The sequence below is a fragment of the Orcinus orca genome, chromosome 3 (assembly GCF_937001465.1).
Source record: "Orcinus orca chromosome 3, mOrcOrc1.1, whole genome shotgun sequence".
Lineage (NCBI taxonomy): Eukaryota > Metazoa > Chordata > Mammalia > Artiodactyla > Delphinidae > Orcinus > Orcinus orca.
In genome coordinates, this window is record NC_064561.1 from 20,123,530 (window position 1) to 20,137,238 (window position 13,709).

General features: G+C 59.6%; 1 protein-coding gene across 2 annotated transcripts in view; it reads right to left on the reverse strand.

The window, feature by feature from the left end:
- Positions 1-13,709, reverse strand: part of UNC5A (unc-5 netrin receptor A) — a 62,712-nt gene that overhangs the window by 1,287 nt on the left and 47,716 nt on the right. Inside the window, exons 3-15 of one of the 2 annotated variants that reach the window (XM_049707079.1) lie at positions 9,001-9,144; positions 8,648-8,751; positions 8,306-8,486; positions 7,467-7,634; positions 6,721-6,885; positions 5,484-5,672; positions 5,076-5,378; positions 2,228-2,315; positions 1,834-2,002; positions 1,427-1,660; positions 1,148-1,297; positions 899-1,063; positions 94-272 (exon numbers count right to left, since the gene is read on the reverse strand). In XM_049707079.1, coding sequence (XP_049563036.1) covers positions 94-272; positions 899-1,063; positions 1,148-1,297; positions 1,427-1,660; positions 1,834-2,002; positions 2,228-2,315; positions 5,076-5,378; positions 5,484-5,672; positions 6,721-6,885; positions 7,467-7,634; positions 8,306-8,486; positions 8,648-8,751; positions 9,001-9,144 — 2,239 coding nt within the window. The remainder of the gene's footprint in view (positions 1-93; positions 273-898; positions 1,064-1,147; positions 1,298-1,426; positions 1,661-1,833; positions 2,003-2,227; positions 2,316-5,075; positions 5,379-5,483; positions 5,673-6,720; positions 6,886-7,466; positions 7,635-8,305; positions 8,487-8,647; positions 8,752-9,000; positions 9,145-13,709) is intronic. The other variant, XM_004284825.4, reaches the window with a different exon arrangement.

Below are 13,709 nucleotides of genomic sequence, written 5' to 3' on the forward strand. Positions count from 1 at the left end.
GTGTGTCTTGTCCACCGCCCCCCCACCATCCTCTCCACCCAGGCTGGACTGCAGGTGGCCTTCACAGCCCCTCCCTGCCCATCTCCCACCCACCTGTCCAGGTGGAGTTTCTGGGCCAGAGTCCGCCAGTCGGCACCCCGGCTACAGGGTGGATCCAGGCTGGTAATGATCTTCTGCCGAATGAGGAAGGGGATCTTGAAGGCACTGGGGCCCACTAGGGCTGGGAGCCCCCCTTCACTCTCCAGGGCCAGCAGCTCAGCGAATCTCGTGTCCTGGAAGTGGGGAGGGGTGGAGGTAACCGTTACAACTTGCCCAGCCCAGCCCACTGCTACCTCACGCTGGGGGAATGCCTGGACCACCTCAGGGCATGGGGACAGCGTGGGCACTGTTGCTTCCTGGTGGGCCAGGGCCCTGCTCACTGGGGCATTGAGGTGCAGTGACCTGCCCACAGTCACACAGCCAGTGAGCAGAGGAGCCTTCTGACCTCATTCTCCTTCCCACCCCATCACTCCTCCCTAGGTCACCTCTGCCACCCTCTGCTGACCAGCAGAACTCTGCTGATCACTCAGAACTTACTGCTGTCCTCTCACTGCCTCTGTCCTCCACACTCAGTTCCCTCATTGCTGCCTGTCTCTTACTCATCCTTCCAGGCCCAGTAAAAGTCCCTCCTCAGGGAAGTCCTCCGAGGTCCCCAGGCCAGCTCCATCTCCCCCTCCTCTCCCTGCTGCTCCCATCTCCTCCTCCCCAAGTCCAACAGCATCTGTCTGCATCTGTCTACATGTGCATCTGCACCTCCCTCCCTGGGAGACTTGGAGGGAGCTACCAAGCGGTTTCTAGGAGGTGGGCTTGGTGGCAGGGTAGGCCCAGTGGGGGAGCACATTATGGCAGTGCTGCCCACCTTGGTGATGTTGAAGTTGATGTTGAAGCTCTGCCCGTCGCCCTCCACCTGCCATACCCACACCTTGCAGGCCAGGTCGCTGGTGCTGGGGCTGACGCGCTCCAAGGTGAAGGTACAGTGCAGGTACTGCTGTGTACCATTCCAGATGTGATAAAAGGGGATCTCCTGGGGGTGGGGGGTGACAGAGAGGTGGCATCAGGTGTGCCCAGCTCAGGTGTGCCCAGCTCCAAGCACCTTGAGCGCCCGCACCTGGTAGCTGACGAGGAGCTTGCTCTTCCACAGGGAGCTGGGCACGTCATGGATGGACAGGCGCAGGTTGTGGTAACTGTCCTTGAAGTGCAGGATGCGAGGCTCCTGGATCAGCTGTCCTCCCAGCTGCTTCTCCAGCTGCACCACCTCCTGCAGTGCCCCAGGTGTCAGCCAGGCCTGGGGGCTGGGAGCGCCCCTCTCTACTGGCCCCTCCCTAGGGCCAGGGGTGGTCAGCCGTCAGAGCCGGCCTCCCTGTGGCAGGGTGGGGCTGGAAGGTACCTTGAGTGCATCGTGGGTGTCATGCAGGCAGTAGACTCGGATGTTGTACTCGAGGGAGGTGCAGGCCACGGGGGCAAACAGAAGCAGCTTGAGGCGCTTGGCCGCGGCCACGCTGAGAGCCTCTCCCACCAGTGCGAATCGGCCCAACTGCTCCGTGAAGACATAGCAGGCGCCGGCCTCCAGCTGGCAGTAGTAGAGGTGGGAGGGCGCCTCCTCGCCGAGGTGCAGCACATCCTGCAGGCAGGGCCTGGTGGGTCAGCTCGCAGCCAACCACAGCTCTGAGGAGTGGCCGGAGACTGGTTGTGGGGGGGGGGGGGGGGCGTGGCTCAAGGGCCAGGCAGGAAGCCAGACACCACCCTGAGCTTGGGGGTGGGGGGGTGGGGGTGGGGAGGAGGCTTGGGGCTCACCTCCCAGCTGCCTTCGCAGGATTGCTTTTTGAGGTGCAGGCTCCAGCTCTCGGGGCTGGGCTCCCCACAGTGGTCCATGGTGAGGATGACTGGCCGGGTGAGCAGGACTCCGGGGGGCCCACAGCTAACGATGGGACTCAGCAGGGTCTGACAGCCGGCTAGGGGCAACCTCAAGTGGGGAAATATGGGTGGGAAGGGAAAGGCATCAGTGGGCCACCCTGGGACTCTGGGGTTAGGGGCTGTGGAGCTGGGTGGAGCTTAGGAGCCTCTCTTCCCCTGCCCTCCCTCGGGCCAGGCCAGACCAGGCCCAATAGTGGGGTGGGCAGGGGCGTCACGGTGACAGCAGGAAAGGACAGGACCCATCCAGTCCCAGCAGCAGGGCCCATTCCCACACCTCACATCCTCCGGCTTGTGCAGTGTGAGGTAGATCTCGTAGATCTTTCCTCGGGGTATGGCGTCTGGGGGGATGAGGAGGCTGATGCCTGTGACAGAGCAGGGGGACAGCCGGGGCTTACCAGGGCTGCAAAGACACCAAACACCTTACTCCGCCAGTCCCTCCCTGAGCCTCCCTCTGAGGACTGACTGGCGCCAGCCTGGCCTGGGAACAGAAGTGCCACTGGGACTGCCAGGCTGGCCAACCACCCGCACAGGCATGAAGCTGAGTCAGGGAGACCCCGAGTGGCTGAGGGAACTCAGGTGGGAAATGCTTGCCTAGTTAGCTTGGGCACAGAAAACTCTGGAACCCCCAGGTACACTGTACCTACCTGCCCCATCATCCACTTAAAAGCTTCCCTGCCTCCAGGGTCGAGTCCAGCTCCTTGGCTGGATATTTAAGGCCCTTGGCCTGTGGGCCTAGCCTGTGCTGCGTACTTGGCTGTTCTGGAGCCACCACCCTAAGTGTGCCTCTGAGTACTCCCCCCTCCTGGCCTGCTCACGTTCCTCCTCTCACCCTCGGCTTAGCCACCTCTGGGTGGGCACCCCACCTCTGGTGACTTTGCTCCCTGTTGGGCAGTGGCCCCCTGCAGGTGGGGCTGGGGCCTTTAACAATCTTGCCTACTTTGGTAACCTTCCCTAGTCTGGGTGCCATTGCACACACGTCCTGTCTGGCTGATTCGCCTTTGTCTCAGCGTCTTGCAGGGGCAGCATCAGAAAGCATCTGCTGGGGAGAGGTGGTTCCAGAGGAGAGGCAGGGGGCAGGCCACGGTGAGGCCAGGGGCTGGGGAGTCACTCTGGGGATGGCAAGGAGCGGTCCTGCCCCACCTTCCTGCCCTTTTAGGACAGAGAGCCCCTATATCAGGAGGGGCCTCAGAGGCTCATGACAAGGAGAGGGGAAGAAATTCTATGGCTATCCCACCAAGTCCAAAAGCATATGCGTGCTCTCCAGAGTGGGCAGCTCTGAGGTGGGGTGGCTGGAATATCACAACTTCCCAGCAACTGAAGCCCAGGAGAGAGAGGGAAGCCAGTGGTGGTGTATTTGCAGCTACTGCTCCCTTCTCTATCCTGTGCTGCCTCCTGGTACCGGCTGCCAGGGTTGGTGATAGTCTCGGTGATCCACGTGTGAATGCTCTCTGTGGCGGGGGTACCCTCACTCAAATACTCATTCAGTGAATGCTAATGCTGAGTACTCAGGAAGGTGGGGAAAACCATGAGCCCTGCTCTCATGAAGCATTCAGTCCGCGGGGAGACAGATAAGTGGACGGCAGCAAAGGATGCTGGGTGTTGGGGGAGAGCAGGGTGGAGCACAGCCCACCTGGCCACTCGCCCCACCAGGGGAGTGAAGGGTGCATGGTCACTGAGCGCCCACTGTGCGCCTGCCTTTTTCTAAGAGCTTGACATGGACCATCTCACCTCATCATCTTAGCAGCCATGTGAGGGGGACATGAGGCATAAAGGGACAGCTACCAGATCCGAAGGAGAAGTAGCAGTTAAGCTAGTGGATGGGGGCAGAGAGACGGCATGTACAAAGGGCAGCCCAGTGTATTTGGGTTCATGAGAGCCCACCGTGGCTGCCAAGAGCAGGAGCAATGTGCATGGGAGGAGAGGCCACTGCAGCTGGCCACAGGGGATGAGTCCTTGTGGTTTTGTCATGTGGGCTTTGAAGGGAAAAGTGGAAGCCCCAGAAAGGGACATGATCAAGTGTGGCTCTAGTGAGTAAATGCTTGGAGCTGTGACTCAGACGAGAGGTAGGTGTGGTGGCCTAGCCCAGGAGAGGCAGCAGGAAAGACAAGCAGGAGGATGCAGGAGCATTTGAGGAGAAAGAATGATGGGATCAGTGTGTGAATGAAGCTGGTGTGAAGGTGAAGGGGGAAAGTGAAGAAGGGCAGGAGGCCAAGGTGACCCCTAGTTTCTGTCTTGAGCAACTCGGCTGTGCCATGCCTGAGGAAGAGAAAACTGGGAAGGAGGAGGTTCTGGGGGAGGGTGGGAGACGGTGCTGTTTTAGGCATGAGGAATCTGAGGTGCTGTGAGACATCCAGATGGAGCTGTCCAGGAGGCAGCTGGGTGTACGATTCTGTCACCCAGGAGAACTGTGGCTGGGGATGGAGGAATGGGAGTGATCTGCACAGACATGGCGATTAAAGCCATGGAGTGGGTGAGATCACTTGGGAAGAGGGCGCCAGGGTTGGGGGTGGGGGGCGTGCTCTGAGGAACACCTACATTTAGGGAGCAGGCACCAGGAGCAGCTGCAGAGGAACAAGGAAGTCAGGGCCATGTGGGGTCACCTAAACCGAGGAAATAGAGAATTTCAGGGTGGGAGAGGGGAGACACACCAGAGGCTGTGGCGCTTTCCCGAAAGATGACTATCAAAAGGGTCTGTGGATTCTCTATGAAGGCGTCTTTGAGACACTGTCCCAGGGGTTTCAGTGAGGTGGTAGGTGGAGGAGCCCCTGTCCAGGCATTTTTCCTCTGCTGTCTCTCCACTAGTTCCCCAGATCCCTGGGGCCTAGGGCCCGGCACACACAGGCTGGTTGGCTGTGTAAATGAATGGACAGTAGTCCTGTGTCCTTGGGCAACAGAGGGAGATAGCTCTGGCCTCAGCCTCAGTGCCAGCCCCACTGCCAGCCAAGACTGGATCCTCTCCAAAACTCTATCCTTTTTCCTTGCTGGGCTGGCTCAGCCCTCGGGGTGAGGCTGAGAGGCATAGGAGGAACATCAAGGCCGTCCCGGTCCCGTCCTCCTCCAGGAGGGACACATGCTAGTCTTGTCTCTTAGAGCTCCCTGGGGCACTCTAGGGTCCTTCCCACCTGTATTAGGGATCATCAGCCGGCCCCCAAGGAAGTTGAAGGTCCCATAGGCCATGTTGCTGGAGCCGCGGGGCAGGGAGCGGAAGTAATTCTGGGTGGAGAGGCGGGAGACGAAGTCCTCAGCCTCAGAAGTGGGTGAGCTGTGGTGCAGCGTGTGGCGGCCGCCACTCAGCGGGCTGAGCAGGTGCCCGTTGGTGAGCTGGAACTTGGGGCTGGGCCCATCTTGCCGGGGACACAGACTGCCCTGGTAGGTGGTCGTAGTGGTGCTGAGGTCTGGCTGGATGGTGAGCAGATGGGGATTGTCTGCAAGGATCAGACAGACTTAGAGAGTGGCACGGGGGGCAGCCCTGTCTGGGCGGCCCTTGGCATGGGGGTCCGGCACGAGTGCTGGGGACAGGGGCACCCCACCTGCTTTGCTGGGCTTGATGCTGACGGGCTGGAAGCCTGAGGTGAGAATGGATGAGTCGGCCACATCCGAGTCCAGTCCCTCCTTCTTGCGGCAGTACACAAGAATAAGGACGAGCAGCAGCAGGAGGAGGCACACGGCCACGGCTACGAGGCCCACGTAGAGCGCCACGTCCTCTGGGCCGGAAGCAGCTGTGGGAGAGAGTGCAGGCTTGGGAGGGGTAGGGTGCAGGAGGCCGGGAAGGAGAGGTCAGCGGTCTACACCCCAGGAGGATGAGGCCTCCACTTCTTGGGCATCAGCACCAGTGGAGCAGCAGACGCTGGCAGCAGGGAGCATGGAATCGGCACACATGCATTCCAGTCCTGCATCTGCCACCACCTTGCTGTGTCTCTCTGAGCAAATTGCAACCCTCATGAGCTCAATTCATGTTGAAGTTGCTGCTGATGGAGAATGGAGGAGGGGAAGAGCCACTTTCCTGGGTGGCCTGGAACCAGGCTGCTAGGCTGAACCTGCTCTTCTGGGGCCCAGGGCAGCTGAGACTGAGGGTGAGCTCCTAGGATCCCCAAAGCAGGGGATCTGCTTTCTGGGGAGGTGGGGGGTGGTGTCTGCCATTCTGGTTCCTGGCCAGTCCCTGGGCCAGGAGCAGGGGTGCTAGGGCTCTTCTCCTTGTCTGCCTCCCACAGGCCTGGGGCAGGGCTGAGGAGAGAGTGATTGACTGTCTGGAGGAAACTATATTGATTTTAGAAGGGCTTTGCATAATGGAAGAAATGTCCATCAGAAAGGAATTGACACAGATAATCAGGTTTTTAATTGAAAGAATGGGGGAGGGTGTGTTCTAGAGACAAAATCCAACAGAGATCTTTAATTGTTAGTTATGGCCTTGTAATTAACAGGCCTCACAAGTCTGGTGTCCCCACAGGACTTGTGTGTGCACTTGGGGGAGGGGCAGAGGTAAAACTGCAGGAGAAGACAAGAAGGGGGTTGGGAGATGATCCCAGAGGCCAGGTGTGCACCGTAAAATTTCCAAATGTATGCATGTCTCAGGGCAGGTATGGGAGGTATTGGGGTATACGTGGGCACATGTTGGGTGTGTTAGGGATGGGGTTCCCCAAGGTCCTGAGCTTTGAATAGGGGGTGCAGCCTGTGGCAGGGGACTGATCCCTTAGCCACCACCTCCCGGGGGCAGGGCCGGGCCAATCCCAGCAAACTCAAGAGGACTCCCGGGTGGAGAGGACTCACTGTGCACGCAGAGGTCACTGGTACAATTGCGGGTGTCCAGGTCAGTGCCTCGGCACTCCTCACCTCCGTTGCGGGGTGCTGGGTCAGAGCACTCACGGCTCCGCCAGTGGGTGCAGTCGAGCCCACAGGCCGACCACTTGCTCCACGGGCTCCAGCTGCCATCCACTAGATGCGAGACAGACATGGACAGAGAAGAGATGGCGTGGTCAGCCCAGGGAGCCAGTCTAGGCCATCTGCCAGTGTGGCCCCGCTGGGAGTCCGGACCTGGTGCAATGTCAGGGCTAGGGCCAAGCCTGCCAGGCTGCAAGCCCTCTGGTGTCCAGCGGGCCTGGATGATGCATGCTAATGACAAAAGGCACGATGACGCTGGGCCTGCTTGGTTCTACCCACACCGGGGGCCATCCTGGCCCTGGGGCAGTGAGGGCACTTGGTCGCACAATGACCCTCTGATCCCAGGCACAGGTGGTTCTGCAGCACCAGGCTGGGGCCTGCCCCACACTGACTGTACCTGTCCTGACTGCACCTTAGATCCTGTGACTCAGCCCCTCTGCTGAGGCTGGGCCTGGACACAGACTGAGCCCTGCCTCCGATCACACTGAAACCCATCCTGGCCTCAGACTGTGAGCCTGGCCCTGTGTGCGGGCGGGTGGGATGGAGCCATGGGGAGCAGGCTGGTGGGCACGATGGAGCCAGGGCACGGAGATGGCGTGGTGAAGAGCGATGCGGGAGGCAGCAGCCGCTGGTACCTGGGCACAGGGTGGCGCAGGCTGTTTTCTGGACATTCTGCCCCTCACAGAAGGCGCCCCCGTTGAGAGGCGCCGGGTTGGTGCAGCTCCGGCTCCTTTTCTGCCAGCCGCGCCCACAGCTGGCGCTGCAGACGGACCACTCGGTCCACGTCGACCACCCACCGTTCACTGGCCGGACAGAGAAGGACTGGGGTCAGGGAGCGGGGGCTTCCTCAGACACACTGGCCCAGGGGCCAGGGCAGGAGGACAGAGGGGCTGTGAGCTGGAAACGGGCAGGCTACAGCTGTGTTGAGAGAGAGGCCCTGGAGGGGAGACCATGCTTCTGCCCATTGCCCCCAGGGCCTGGCAGCACCCGCTCCACAGCCCCTTCTCCCCGTGGGCACCAGCCCTAGCTACAACTCCCATGTTCCTCCAACCCAAACCCCAGCCTTTCACGGGGGTTACTCCCGCACCCCTCCCTCTTTCTGCTCCTGGGGGTGCCCAGGTCGCTCTACTTCCTACCCCGGGGACACAGGAGTACAGGCTGTGGTCTGTCACTTTCCTAGACTCCCATCCTGTCCACTCATCTCCTTCTGCACAATGGCCTCCTGCCCACAAGTAAGCCAAGGGATGGTCCAGCCACAGATGACCATCAACCTGCCCCCCATCTCCACCCAGATATGCCCTTGGCTCCCTGACAGCCACAGTAAGCCCTCTCCCTGTCCTTCCCAGTCAGGCCACGGTTTGGCTTGCCTGGTCCTGGCTCTGCAGGGAGCCAGCCACATGTGGTTGCCCTGAAGGCAGCCCCAGTGCCTCTTCTATGCCCGGAGCCCTTCTGCCCCACCAGCACCGGGGCCCACCGTAGACGATGACAGCAGCGGAGGCGCTGCGGCGACGAGCTACGATGTTCTTGGCCACGCAGGTGTAGTTGGCCGTGTCGGCCAGGCGGGCCTGTCGCACCACCAGGCTATGCTCCCGCGTGATGTACACATTGGGGTCCAGGGATGGGTCCACCAGGTCCTCGTTCCGGAGCCACTCCACCTGGGGGAGGGAGCCATGCCACTGTACTACCTGACTATGCTGGCCCTGCCCGGAGCGAGAGTGGCCCCTGGGGTGGGGGATCAGCCTGGAGGGGTGGGCAGGTGGGACTCGAGATCTGGGCGCACTGCCCACCTGTGGAGTGGCACTGGAGCCCTGCTCACCTCAGCTGGGGGGATGCCCTCTGGTGGGCGGCAGGGCAGCACGATGCCCTGCTCCAGGGACACCTCCTTGGCCAGCGGCTCCTGCTCAAAGTTCTTGCGCAAATCTGGGGGAAGAACAAGAGTGTCCTCCAGGCTGAGTGCCTCACGCCAGGTCAGCCTGGCTGACCCTGTCCCCTGGTCCTGCAGGGGCCACGGCACATGCCAGAAGGAAGTGTCAAGTGCCCAGGGGGACATGGGGGTGGCTGGGCAGCGTCCATAGGCACTTCCTCCACCCATCAAGGCAGGATCTGAGGATTTCTGATGAGACCTCCTCCCCCAGTGACACCCTAGGGCCACCTCCGCCCTGGACTCACAGGCAATGCGGATGTAGGCCTTCTGACTCTTGGTGGTGCCCGAGGAGCTCCATGCCACGCACTGGCACCAGTACTCCTCCAGCCCAAACACCTTCTCCACCTGCTGCCTCGAGACATTGATGCGGACCTCCATGGCAGGCAGTCCTGAGGGTGGAGCGGTGGGTAGCAGGGGCCGGGGCCATGCCTAGCCCCCAGGCCTCTCTGTCCAGTCCCCTGCCGGGTCCCTGCACCACCATAGTCCTCCCTCTGCTCAGCAGGAGAGCGGATGGACTTGGGGGGGGGCAATGCTCTGCCTGGAGGGAACACTGCGCGGGCTCAGTGGGAGTCCCTTTATATCACCTGAAGGTCAAGAGTGGGTGCTTAGCACTTCCATTCATTATACTTTGTTACCCAAGGCCTGTCTCCCTGGAGTCACTTACAAAAATATCACTACAGGAGCTTCCTGTTGTTTCAGAGACAAGGGCACAGAGGAGCCTTGGGCAACAGGGGCTGGCAGAGGAGGTGGGGCAGATAGGCTTGCCCTGGGACCTTTGTGGGTTAAAAAAAAGGGTAAGGAGCGATCTGGCTCACCTCCTGGGGTTAGTAGGTACATCCTGATGAGTGATAATATAATAACAGCTATTAACAAGATAATTACAGTGATTATGTTGTATGATAATAGACCCCTGGGGCTTAGCAAGGGTTTCCCATGTGCTGGCTTATCTTTTTCAATCTGCTCTCTTGGAGGTATTGCTCCCACTCCACGGATGAGGAAACAGAGGCTCAGAGAGGCAGTGACTTGCCATAGGCGTCCAGGGCTGTCTGCTGTCTGAATCCAGAGTATGTTCAGAGTGCTCAGAATCCAAGGTGTGCAAGGGGTTCACCGGAGGAGGGTGCTGGGGTGCCCATCCCACAGGGAGAAATGCTGGCGAGGGGGAGGGGGCAGCTCACAGAGGGGAAGCTGGCCTGTGATGGGTGGCCGGGACCCTCTCTACCCTGAATGGACTGGGCTGGAGGAAACACCTCTCAAAGATGGACACAGTCCCCCCATGTCTGCCACACCCGGAACCAGGTGTGGGGCATCTGGGGAGGGTCCAAATTTCTGAGGACCCAGGAGGGGGAATACCAGTCCTCCTCCAGGCCCCTGGCCCTCAGACAAAACAGTGTCCCCAGGAGTAAGAAAAGACTGTTTCCAATTTTTCCTCCTCCTGACCCCAATTTCCCTTGGGTCATTGGCTTATCAGAAAGAGGGAGAGAGGCTGGTGTTTCCACTGTTAACAGAGAAATTCAATTAGGGCTGCATTGCAGGAGGAGCCGCCGCCAGGCTGAGCAGGCAAGCCAGGAGGCTGTTTTCTGTCTTAATTTCTCTAACTTGTCTTTCCCTGACCCCTGCCCAGACCCCTCCTCATGAGTCTCTCCGGCTCCCACACTGGGCTCCCAGATTTTCCTATCCCTCACCCCTGCCCTCCCCGTGAGTTCTCGCAGGATTTGGGGTGTGTGTATCACCTCTGGCTGAGGTCACAATCACTGGGCTAGATCCCTCCATTCTGGGCACTGCCTACCCCATCCTCTAAGGCACTGGATGTGTGCATTCTAGTGGTGCGGGATGAGGGCTGAGAAGCGAGAAAGGGTCCCTTACAGGGTCTGTGCATAGGAGAGGGGCCCTGGGCACCAGCCAGCTGTCAAGCACACAGATTCTTGGAGCATCTGAGAAGAAGCTGTGCACATACTTGGGAGTAGAGACAGGGTCCTCCCTCTCAGCCTTTGGGGTTAGTGGTGGGAGACCTCCAGAACATTCTGAACTGGATACTTTTCCTCTCTTGGGTGGACAGGTCTATGGATGGACTGCTCCATCCCCCATGGTGGTGGGGGGAGCTCGTGCACCACCCAGGCCGCTCAGCTCAGGGAGAACAGCACTAAATTTAAGTGCTCCTGGGACCTCCTTGGTGGTCCAGTGGTTAAGAATCTGCCTTCCAATGCAGGGGATGCGGGTTCCATCCCTGGTTGGGGAACTAAGATCCCACATGTCTCGGGGCAACTAAGCCTGTGCGCCGCAACTACTGAGCCTGTGCGCTGCAACGAAAGATCCCGAATGTCTCTACGAAGATCCTGCGTGCTGCAACTATTTGGCTGCAACAGCCAAGTAAATAAATGAATATTAGAAAAAAATCTTAAAAAAAAAATTTAAGTGCTCCTATTTCTTTTTCCCTGTCTCCTCCACACTTCTGTCCTGCCATCTCATCTCCTTGCTGCCACGAATAAGGGCCAGGTTTGTCCATGAGGTCTAGATCCAGGCAGTGCCCTTGAGCCCCACAGGCTCTGGGAGGTGGGGAGACCCAGAGCCTGCCCTCTGGTCCTTGAAATGAGGGGCTGTGCCCTCCCTGCTGCAGGTCAATGAGCAGTCTGGCTCCTGGGAGCAGTTTCTGGGCACGGCTGTGTCCGCACCTGCCTGGTAAATGTGAGCAGATGCTAGCCTTGGGGAGGGATGGGAGGATGTAGGGGTCCCTGCTGGCCCAGGCCTAGGAGCGTGTCGGGTGTGTGCTGGCGTGTGAGTGCTGTGGGGCGTGTGGGGAGGCCCTGGTGTGGGCATGCTGAGGGTTTCTGGGAGGTGGAGGGGTGGGGGTAGGGGGCTCTGAGGGCAAGTGAGGGCTTAGGGTACCTTCTTACCAAACTGCTTCTAATAACCAGTCAGTTTGTTTAATACATGATAAATTACACTCCCAGACCAGACTCCAATGCTTGGTTTTGCAAATTTCCAGCTTTTACACTATCAGTGGGTTTGGGTTCAAGAGATTTCAGGCTTTGGTCCCCTCCCCCTGGCCTTCTGGATGGGGAATGGGGGCGAGCAAGGGGGAGATCAGGTGCTCTCTCCTGGGGTGTCCACCCTGCCATTCCCACCCCCATGCAGAAATGGGTGGGGCTTCAGATTTGGGCTGACCTCTGACCCCATCATACCTGCCTGACCACAGAGCATTCCTGGCTCAGGGTCTTGGGTCTGTGTGTAGCATGGTGGTGCCGCCCATGGCCTGGGCATCTGTTTGTGGGTAAGTGAGAAGCCTATCTCTTTGCCTCAAAGCGCTCAATGGCTTTGGGTTGAGAAGTCAATAAGATCAATGAAAATTCAAATTTGCAGGCCATGGGAGGCCTGAGGTTGGATGCTCAGAGCAGGAGGGGGCCCTGGTGGCTATGGGGACGTGTCCCCGTGAGCTCTGCTCTCTGCCTGGCTTTGAAGGGAGCAAGGCCAGGAGAGCCTGTTGGGGAATGTGGGCTGAGGGCTGGCCTGGCCTGTGACTGCTATAGGCAAGAGCCTGGGTCTCAGCCAGGCCATGGATTCCAGACCTCGTGATGGCAGGAGACAAGGAGGGGTATATGTGGGAAGCCAGGAAGGGGAGGTGTGAGCAGTTTGGGGCTGGCCTGGCACCTTCCAAGAGGTTCCAGGACAGGCTCTCAAGGCTGTGGGGAGACAGGTCTCTGGCTGTGGCTTGCTCTTCCTCACCTGTCCTTTCCTGGGGGGACCTACCTCAGCAGCAGGAGGACTCATAATGCTGCAAAGTGGTGCTGGGCCCTAGGCATGGGGTAGGGAGAGAGGAAAGACCTGGGGCTGGGCTCCACCAAGGGGGGCCATCCTCATCCCCATTTTACAGAGGAGGAAACTGAGGCCCAGGGAGGGAAGGGGGGCTTGCCGCAGAGGGCACCAACCCCATGCATTCCCCTCCTGAGAGTGGGAGGCAGAGCTGGATCACCTGCACCAAGAGCCTTGTGGGCTAAATTCTTAGCACCTCACCGAGGCCTGGCACAGGGCAGGTGCTCAGTTAAGACCTGAGGACTGCAAGGAGGACGCTGCCAACAGCAGGTGTGTGTAAGGCCAGGACAATGCAGGGCTCAAGGACCTGGGCAAGAATCACTCACTAGGGGGCTGACACTTGGGGGGAAGAAGACCAGCACCTGGTGACCCTGGCAGGGGAGGATGGGGCGTGACTTCTGTGGACCAGAATGCCTGGTTGGAGCCCTGGATGAGTCAGAGCCATCTGTAATAGGACAGGTTGGCTCTGAGGACTAAATCACACGCTGATGAAACTCAGGGCTCGTCTGCTCACATCTCGGTTCTTGTGAGAGCTTCCGAGTTCACCAGGGCAGGGTCCCCTCCTCCAGTCTCCCTCTGCCTGGCACCAGCTTCCCACAGTGCAAGTGTGGCTGCAGCTTCCTCGTCTTGCCGACCACCCCCTCGACCCCCACTTCTGCCACTCCAAACCTGGGCCTCTGGCCAGCCTCCCATTCCCTGCATTTGTCCTTTGGCCTGATAAACAGTCATTCCAGCTGGTTTTAAGACCGAGGTTGGATGTTATCACCCCACCCCACCCCCACTCCGGGAATCCTTCCTGCGCTGCCCAGTCCCTCCCACCAGGAGCATGGGCCACCCCTCTGGGCCTGTGGTCCCCTGCCTGCCCTTGGCATCAGTGTGAGCTGTTCTGGGTGCCACCTGCTTGCCCCTGTGACTCAGGCCTCACTCAAGTGGCCATACTGGGCACAGGGTCTGTGGGCTGTATGTCTCAGGCTGGCTGAGCCTCAGTGGCAAGGGGCTCAGGACTTAACCTGAGGGCTCATCATGTGTGTGGGCTCCACAAAGCATCAAGGCAAAGGGGTAAGAAATGAGCTTAACTGGGGTCCAGTTAGCGAGGAGGAGAGGCTGTTAGCTCTGCCAGGCCTGCTCTCGGGGAGCATGGGAACCC